Source organism: Cyprinodon variegatus, unplaced genomic scaffold, assembly GCF_000732505.1.
Source record: "Cyprinodon variegatus isolate N-32 unplaced genomic scaffold, C_variegatus-1.0 Scaffold743, whole genome shotgun sequence".
NCBI lineage: Eukaryota > Metazoa > Chordata > Actinopteri > Cyprinodontiformes > Cyprinodontidae > Cyprinodon > Cyprinodon variegatus.
This window is the reverse complement of record NW_015151196.1, coordinates 30,210-40,043: the sequence shown is the minus strand read 5'-3', so window position 1 is coordinate 40,043 and position 9,834 is coordinate 30,210. Positions and strand designations below refer to the sequence as shown.

At 39.9% G+C, this 9,834-nt stretch overlaps 2 protein-coding genes across 3 annotated transcripts in view; both read right to left on the bottom strand.

Moving 5' to 3' along the window:
• The window catches only part of pisd (phosphatidylserine decarboxylase), a 15,493-nt gene extending 12,923 nt beyond the window's left edge, over positions 1-2,570 (bottom strand). The window contains exon 1 of the mRNA XM_015395473.1: positions 2,499-2,570. Coding sequence (XP_015250959.1) covers positions 2,499-2,548 — 50 coding nt within the window. The 5' untranslated portion in view covers positions 2,549-2,570. The remainder of the gene's footprint in view (positions 1-2,498) is intronic.
• A 2,686-nt stretch (positions 2,571-5,256) lies between these two features.
• The window catches only part of LOC107098038, a 15,604-nt gene continuing 11,026 nt past the window's right edge, over positions 5,257-9,834 (bottom strand). For both annotated transcript variants that reach the window (XM_015395468.1, XM_015395469.1), the window contains exons 9-11: positions 8,010-8,081; positions 5,707-5,837; positions 5,257-5,560 (exon numbers count right to left, since the gene is read on the bottom strand). In XM_015395468.1, the coding sequence (XP_015250954.1) occupies positions 5,400-5,560; positions 5,707-5,837; positions 8,010-8,081 (364 nt within the window). In that variant the 3' untranslated portion in view covers positions 5,257-5,399. The remainder of the gene's footprint in view (positions 5,561-5,706; positions 5,838-8,009; positions 8,082-9,834) is intronic.

Genomic DNA, 9,834 nt, shown 5'->3' with positions numbered 1-9,834 from the left:
GTTCGTTTGGTGAACGGCTCCAAATTTTCTTTAACGGAGAGTCTCCAGACTGATCTGCGAGGGAAACCTTGAAAGCTCGCGAGATCAGGATGGTCTCACCAGGCTGAGAATTCTGACTTTAATCTCAGAATTCTGACTTTTTTCCATCGACTGTATTCTGACAAGAAAAAAGTCAGAATTCTGACTTTTTTTTCCCATGTTAAACTGAAATAAAATGTAAAAATCAGTTAACTTTTTTTTTCAGTGGCCCTAATCCTCTTCCGTAAACATGTTTTTTTAATTGTTGTGTAATTAAATCATTTTTAATTTGACTGTGAAAATCTTTGTTTTGAATAGAAAAATCTGACATTTGAGCTGAAAGAAGGGACATTCTGTTCTTGTTCCCACTTTTATAAAAGCTGAACCCAAAGTTACATGACTTTTAAAAATAGCTCAGCGCTGTGATTGTTTTGGCTGTGAGCAGAGAGGCTAAATCACCTCCCAGAATATCGAGTGTTCGGGATCAAAGGTCGGTGGAGTTCTCCAACATTTTATCAGTTATATTTCATACGAATATTGATCAGCGCTCTATTGCAATAGATACCCATTTATTACTGAACCTTATAAAACAAATATTCCTAAATCTGTTAGAGAGCAGAAATCCTCCTTTGGTGACATAACGGGTGTCTTTATCCAGATGCTGATTAGACGGTTTGATTATTGCCTCAATAATGTTCACTGTTGCCAGGATCCTGCAGTCAATGACCTGCTGTTATCAGCGGGAGTCTTTATGTCATTGATATGTTTGGACGGTGCATTAGAGATAACTCTGTAATGTCTTATTTCCATTAACCCCTTAACCCAGCGGGCTCGGTACAGGACCCAACTGACACATGCATGTTTATCTATTTATAGAAATGTCCTAAACACGGTCACATGGTGTTTCATCCACACGCTTTTCAAATGAGGATTTAAAACATGTCTCAAAATGATTTTTTTAGGCTCAGACTTTTCCAAGGAGGTGTCAGAGGTAATTTGGACCATTTCAGGTGATGTAACCTGATGTAACGCAAGCGTTGCATAAGCTTGCTCTGTTATTCTTATTTTCTAAAAAGTGTAAAGCGCCTTGAGATGACACATGTTGTAAATTGGCGCTATAGAAATAAACTGAATAGATTTTTCTATTCAGTTTAGTGATATTATTGGTAACTTTGAATGAAATAACGGCTAAATCTTAGGAGCAAAGGCTTTGACTTATGCAGAAGGTCTCCAATAATGGAAATCAGCATATTTGTCCAACCAGATTCCCTTTTATTAGTCGAAAAATAGATTTTTGCACTGAGCTAAAATCCCATTTCCTCCTAGCATACTGCCCACTAAAACCTTTGTGAAACAAATATGCATGAATATATATTTAGTCCAAATTAGCTTGAGTTATAGTCAAGATGTGGATCTATAAAGTCTGAGGCTTCATCCAGTTTCAAATGGGCTCTCATGGTGTTTTGCAGTTTTTATTTTGGGAAAAAAATGTCAGGCTAAATATTTTTAATTTTTTCTTTGTTTAATCACCTATAAATCAGACATGGTGACATTTAAAATAGTGTATTTCCAATTTATAGTTTGCTTTTCTTGCTTTAGTTCACGTATAATTTCAGGCGGAATTTACTCCTAAAACCCTCTGGACTTAAGGGGTTAAAAATGTCTTTTCACACATGAAATTGTGCACTTTTATTGATTCAAGTAATCAATAAAATAGATTCATCGATCATCCCTAAAGTCACACAATTAATCCAACAAGTTTTTGGGTGTTACAGATTATAGTCTGGAATTAAAGAGAACAAACTGTGTGTTTGTTAGATGACCTGTTGGGATTAAAGAAAGCCGGCAGGAAATGTGGCCTAATTTGTCCTTTTACTGAATTTTATCAAATCAGATTTGATCTTCATAAACTCAAAGGTGAGTTTAAATGATTCCACCCTTAATCTAGAGTCTCAGTACTGTATTTTTTTTTTATTAGAGCAGATTAAATATAATTTTAAGTGGTGAAAAGGTGTAGAATAGCTTTAATTCATAATCCAACTTTGTTTTTACTGTAAACAACAAATGACTCCAGAGTTTGCAAAAGATTTTTTAATGTTTTAACTCTGAATGTTTTAGATGTTTCTCTATTTTATCAGCTGATCCAGATGACAGCAGAGAAACATCTGAAACATCCAAAGCAGAAACTCTGGTTTAAGGTCAACCGCCATTAAAACATCTTCCTCTTATTGCTGCTAAGTGATCTAATAATCAGCGGGTTTGTGTTTTTGTTCAGACGAACATTTGGGTCAGAACCGGACCGTGGTTCGGTAGATCTGCTGAGAATCAGCCTGAATCTTATTTAACTTCCGTCTAAAACCTAAACTCGGGTTACTTCCGTTTCCTTCTGAAACTTATCGAACTTTCGGCTTATTTTTATATCGGTGACGTAACAGATAAGGCAGCGGCGGGATGTGTTTGATAAGCACAGGTGAGTTTACCTGAAGGTGGTCCTGGATGCTTCCCTTAACAGCCTCACCGCGGCCGCCATCTTTTCCCTTGGATATCACGTCACCGGATGTTGTCAGGCTTCTTTCACCGAAAGAGGTCGCGCAGGCGCAGTGCTGCCCCCTAGTGGTCTCCTAACTTCCAGGGAGATTATTAAAGAAGGAAACTTGAAAAGGTTCCGTTGGTAAATGGGAAAGAAAATCTCTTATTAAGACTAAAGAAATGGAAAAATGGCTAAAAAAAAAGGTGGAATAAAGATAAGAAAGGAAGATAATTGTATAAAGTCAATATTAAATAGAAACATTAATGAGAGAAACAGAAGGGAAGAAGTAATAATGATCAGATTTAGAGTGGGTGATTCCTATTTAAATGACAATTTAAACTTAATAGGGAGGACAACTAATGATAAACGTGATGGATGTGAAGGAAAATAAAATGTTGAAACTGTACTGATTAACTGTAAAACTTATGAAAGGGAGAAATTGAGAAAAATGATTGGAAGGACAGGCTAAGAATGGAGTCTTAAAGGAATATTCATCCATTTTCTGACACACTTAATCCAATGGGTTCTGGTTTCTATCTCCAGCTGTCTGTGGGTGGGAGGCGGGGTCCACCCTGGACAGGTCACCAGTCCATTGCAGGGCAACATAGAGACACACAGGACAAACAACCATTCACTCACACCTAAACAGGATTTAGAGAAGCCAATTAACTTAACAATCATGTTTTTGGACTGTGGGAGGAAGCCAGAGTACCCAGAGAGAACCCATGATTGCTCAGGGAGAACATGCAAACTCCATGCAGAAAGATCCCAGGCCAGGAATCGAACCCAGAACCTTCTTGCTACAAGGTAGCAGTGCTACCCACTGCACCTACTAAGCAGCCCATATTGGAATACAATGAAGGAAATATAAAGGATATTTAATGATTAAGGAAAGCATTATTTATTTAGCTTTAGAATACAAAATTAAAAACTAGATTTTGATAGATGTAAATTAATGTTGCTACTGTACACACTCATGTACGGTAGGTAGAAGTATGCACCTTAAAATTGCTTTTAAATCTCCATAACAGAAAAGAAGAAGGTTCTGTTGGTTAGAAATCCATCAGTGTTTATTTAGGTGTGGAATAGATGAATAGATTAGATAGTTTAGATAAAACAGCCGACAAATTTGCTAAAAGGCTTTGGGAAAACCTCTTTAACCTTTTTAACTTCTGGATGATTCAGGGATGAAACTTTCCCCTGTAGACGGAACCAGAATTAAGACATTTTACTGCTTTACTGGAACCAACGACCAACCAAAAAAAGAAAAGGGGGCTCAACAGGTGGAGGTGTTCAAACCAGCTTTAATCCAGCTGTGGTCCCTCCTCCATGGGGCCCTGCATGGATCCCCTCCCCTCAGCCTGATAAATACCTCTGATCAACCTTCCTATTAGCTCCGTTCGGTCGGCTTCCTGCTTCTAAGGGTCCAGTTTTTCTGGGAACCTTGATGAATCATATCCTTCTTTGGCACAGAGGTAAAATGCTCTTAAATTCAGCAGGAAATTCTCCCAGACTGCAGATTTTCTTGGAGGAAGAGCAGAACTTTTCGGAGCCTCACGTCAGTCCAGGTTACAGCAGAGACGGTCATCGAACAAAACAGTCAGAAAGCTTCAGAGAAAAAACAATCCAACTTTATTTGTTCCAAAAATACCATTTTCATCAGAAATAAACATCACAGTTCAAAACACTGCAGGTACTTCCGCAGAGTACTACACCGTACTACAGAGTACTGCAGCAAACCACAGAGTACTGCAGCAAACCACAGAGTACTGCANGCATTATTTATTTAGCTTTAGAATACAAAATTAAAAACTAGATTTTGATAGATGTAAATTAATGTTGCTACTGTACACACTCATGTACGGTAGGTAGAAGTATGCACCTTAAAGTTGCTTTTAAATCTCCATAACAGAAAAGAAGAAGGTTCTGTTGGTTAGAAATCCATCAGTGTTTATTTAGGTGTGGAATAGATGAATAGATTAGATAGTTTAGATAAAACAGCCGACAAATTTGCTAAAAGGCTTTGGGAAAACCTCTTTAACCTTTTTAACCTCTGGATGATTCAGGGATGAAACTTTCCCCTGTAGACGGAACCAGAATTAAGACATTTTACTGCTTTACTGGAACCAACGACCAACCAAAAAAAGAAAAGGGGGCTCAACAGGTGGAGGTGTTCAAACCAGCTTTAATCCAGCTGTGGTCCCTCCTCCATGGGGCCCTGCATGGATCCCCTCCCCTCAGCCTGATAAATACCTCTGATCAACCTTCCTATTAGCTCCGTTCTGTCGGCTTCCTGCTTCTAAGGGTCCAGTTTTTCTGGGAACCTTGATGAATCATATCCTTCTTTGGCACAGAGGTAAAATGCTCTTAAATTCAGCAGGAAATTCTCCCAGACTGCAGATTTTCTTGGAGGAAGAGCAGAACTTTTCGGAGCCTCACGTCAGTCCAGGTTACAGCAGAGACGGTCATCGAACAAAACAGTCAGAAAGCTTCAGAGAAAAAACAATCCAACTTTATTTGTTCCAAAAATACCATTTTCATCAGAAATAAACATCACAGTTCAAAACACTGCAGGTACTTCCGCAGAGTACTACACCGTACTACAGAGTACTGCAGCAAACCACAGAGTACTGCAGCAAACCACAGAGTACTGCAGCAAACCACAGAGTACTGCACCGTACCACAGAGTACTACCCCGTACTACAGAGTACTGCAGCAAACCACAGTGGACCAGAGTGCAGCAGGCAGGCAGGCGGGGGTGCATTTTCCCCCTTACAGACTGCCCCTCTGGAAAAAACGTCTTCCTACTGTCCTTGACCCCTGGAAAACAGGAAATGATGTCACACAGGGCTCACACGTCCAGGCCCTGCTGCGTCAGGAAGTGTTCCAGCTCGCTCAGCCGCTCCACCAGCATCACGTCCAGATCGCTGCCGTCGTCGGATCCTCCGCCGTGGTTCTGACGTCGCACCGCCGTTCGTTTTCTGGGCATCAAGGACACAGGAAGTCCCACCCCTTCAAGGAAAAGATTTAAGATTTAATTTCCCTTTGGGATTAATAAAGTATTTTTGAACTTTTTAATTGAATCAAAACAGGAAACAAAATGGATGATGTCTGAACAGCCATAAAAAAACAACAGTTAACAACGTTTCATGGCGTACCTTGGGGCTTCTTCCTCTTCCTCGGCTGAGTGAAATCAGGAAAGAGGAGGAGTCGGCGCCGCTTCTGCTGGCCAACCAGGAGCAACGCTCCGTCTTTTTCTCGAGGCTCCTCAAAGATCGTTTCAAGGCTCCTGAAAGACACAAACAAAGCATGCTGGGAGAGCGAGTCTATAGCCCCATTTCCATTACCGTTTTGAAACCGTGGCGAGATCAGTCCGAGCGCGGTAACCCAGATAACTATTGAGTGTAAATGGCACACATACCTGAACAGCGCCAACTAGTGTTGCACCGATACCAGTATTGGGCAGGGCCCCGATCCAGCACTGAAATGGTGGTCTCGGTACCAACTAATAGCGCACCGATACCATTTTTAGAGCCAAAAGTTTCTTCAACTATTGTCATCCATTCCAGGTAGGCAATAAAAAGTTCTACTGGATTCACTTTATTTTAATCTTTTTCCTGCTTCACAAAAGTAGGCAGCAGCTTGAAGCCATGATGGCAATTATTTTACATCAAAGTAGTATGCAGTTCTTCATACAGGGTTCCTGCAGTATAAGGCAAGTTAAATTCAAGACTTTTTAATGCCACTTGAAATAAAAATTTAAGACCAAATTCACAAGAAACACAAGAAAAAACTGCTTGCAACAACTTAACCCAAAGGTTTATTTTAACATAAACCGCTGCACTAATGTTTCAAATGTTGAAAAGCTTCCCATACAGGAAGAAAGCTAAAAACACACAAATGACAGATATATTTTAACAATTATTTAACTGAATTCACAAACTTTGTTTTAGCAGGGAACAAAACAAATCAGTTTTAAAGCCACAACATAACCAGTGCTAAGTCTTTTTAGCAGCTATTTTTCTTTGTATGGTTTTCTTAGTATGTTTGATTTGGTGATAAGTGGAGGCGTTGCAGAGACAAGGGTGGAACTAAACTGAGAAATACCGGCTGTTTCTCTCTAACTCCATTTTGACGCTTTGTTTCGTGCTTCGCATGTGCGACTCCACTGCCTTAATTCCCATCGTTCTGAGCTTGAATGACTTCTTGCACTAAATCCACTGAGCCTCATGTATGTTCCCTGGTTTTAGCCATGGAGGAAACTCTTGGCTGGAGACAATTTGGTTACATTTACACTTGCTCATATTTTCCAGACAAAAAGTTAATGGTGCATCTCCCAAATGTCCCGGCCGCAACAACGCTTTATTGGTTCCGCTATCGGGATGGAACCAATAATGGCCAGCCGTTATTTTTTTAAATAAAAAAAAAAAGGTAAATTTTAATGTTTTATTTAGATTAAAAAAAATAAATCATAATAAAAATAATCCTATTTATGATGTTTTAAAAATTAAGACCTACGAAAGACTGATTTAAGACATTTTAATACCAATTAAGGCCTTAGTTTTATTTTGAAGAATTCAATGCCTTTTAAGACTTTTTAGGGACCTGCGGGAACCCTGTCATAGAAACACAAACATCAATTTCAAACTGAACGTATCGGCCAATACTGTACAGCCAGGTATCGGGTATCGATGTCTGGGCCAAAAAATGGCAACACTAGCGCTAACGTGGTACTAGTTCTTCAGTAGTGCTCGGCATGGTTCAGTTCAGATAACAAAGAGTGCATGAGCAGACGGCGTCATCTCCTTACAGTCAGCCTCTGTAACCATGAAATTTCAGACATTCAGAAAAATCCCAGCTTCCCCACTGTGCTGCACGATTTCCAGTGATGATTCTGCTTAGCAGTGTGATGAACCTCAACGTCTGTCGTTGTTTCCTGCGTCTGTAAGCCCTGATTAGACAATAGTTTGTCGTATCCACTTCCCAAAAGCCGACTCTGTCAAGTAAATTCACCAAAGGCTGCGTTCTTTGCCCGACTCTCCTCAAACGACTAAATATCACAATTATAACCAAACTTCCTGAATGCTACGGGCGCCGCCATGTTGATTTGCTTCTTTCCCTCTAGAGAGCAGTAGTACCGTAGATCCTCTCTAGGAGGCGCGGAACCGTGCTAGCTTGGTGTGGAAATGGTCATTAGAAACCAAGCTTGGCAAGGTTAACTGGGTGGTGGAAATGGGGCTAATGTGAGAAACCGAGGGCCTCTGATGACGTAAGCAGAGAAATACTAACCGATCAGAACCTCACAAAGATTTTTTAATATATAAATAAATCCCAAAGTGAGACTTTTTGTGGTAAATCAAATCGGCCTGTTGTGATCGGATGATGTCCCAAAGTAGTTGAACCAGAGATGAACCAACCTGTTTAGGGCCAGTTTGAATCTGTTATCGGGTCACAGGTTTACCTGATGCTTGGGGGGGACTCGTAGTTCTTGTTCGTGTAAATCTCCTCCAGACTGAACTCTTTCTTCTTTAACCTGCAAGAATAAACCCAGAATTAACTGCTTATCAACCAAATATATGAGCCAAGGATGGAAGATCCTAGTCAATGTTCTGCACCGGTGGCGGGCAACTACTGAAAAACTTCTTCTGAAGTTCCCCGTACAGGGGTGTGGAGCTTGTTTTTCTGCCCCTGTCCTTCAGAAAGTCTGTGAACACCACTGCTACTCATGTTCCTGTGTCTGCAGTGGAACATCTGACCGGTCAAACAGAACCTCTGGGTCCAGATATACAGATCTTTTCAGAGGTGATAAATACAGTTTCTGAATGAGTGTGGGCTTGTCTCTCTGCGCTCTGATTGGACAAGAAAATATGGTCCTCTGATAGTGGGAAATATCCTGACTCTAAGGGGAAAAGGTCTATCTGCATCCCCCACCAGTAATTCCATTGGCCCCTCCCACTCCGCCTCTAAAAACAGAATAAGAAGATGTTATTCATGCCTTCCAGCATCTCAATGGGAAAAAAACTCTCCAGGAACTTGACAGTGTTTCTTTCCTTTGCCTAAAAACCTGCTTTGACCAACTAACCCGCATCTTCAAACTCCTACATCCTGCTTTTTTTAGGGTTTTCAAGGTAAACTGTAGGCATCTATAAGATAAAGTTTGGCCTTTGGCCTACAGAGTTGTTACTGCTATGATTTCAATGTCCGTTTAATATTTTAATGAATCTGCTTAAGAAATTCCCAAAAAGTTAAATAACAATCTGTAATTTTACAATTTGTATCCAAGTTTGAAGACGTTTCTCTTCCCATCCAGGAAGCTTTTTCAATTCAAAATGCTTTTATCCAGCAGCCCGACAAAGCCTGGTTTATGTTTAGAAAACACAGAAATTGAAACGGACGAATGGATCCATCCCTTTGGAAAGGGGGTCATTTGGCTTCTTTGTTAGCCTGCAATACTCCACAAATATCAGAAATAGCGTTGAGTTCGAGGCTTTGTTTTAGGTCCACTCCATAGAGCCTTGAACTCAACGCTATTCCTGACATTTTAAATTGAATAAGATTCCTGGATGGGAAGCGAAACATCTTCAAACTTGAAATCAAACTTTTTGGAATGACTGTAACCTGGATGACCGACAATTATAACCAGCATCTGCTTAAGAAACTCCTCTTTAAAGAATGTAAAGGTCATCTTTTTTTATTTGGCTGAGGGTGCTTTATTTTGAAGTTTTGACTTCCTGTACTGATCCGTCTAACTCCAGCCAAACCTCATGATGATGTTCTCTTCTAGTGAAGTTGTGATAAATGCTTTTAAAGCTCTGATGCTTTCTGGCAAATTCCCCCACTTATGAAGGGGCGTGGCGGCCTAGTGGTTAGGGAATTTAACTTGGAATCTAAGGTTCTGAGTTCAAGTCCCACAGGCTGCCTCCCTGCAAGGGGATGGGATAAATGCAGAGGTAAATTTCTCCAATGTCAGATCAATAAAGTTCAATTATGATTATTGTGAGCCAAAACATCAAGATGCTTCACTTGCTCCATGTTGCCATCTAGTGGACAATATATATAGAAGGGATAATTTTATATTTGCTCGTCTAAAGCTTTAAATAAATAAACGATGTTTGAAGGATGTCAGAGTTTTTTTTTAATATAGCGTCAGTACACTGGAAAAACGATCTAGAAATAAGTATACATTTCTTAAATCAAGTGTATTCACCCTTAATTTGAGTAGGTAAATGAGGTAGTTTGCCAATGGAATGAGTATTTTTACTCTTAAAATAAGATAATTAGATAAT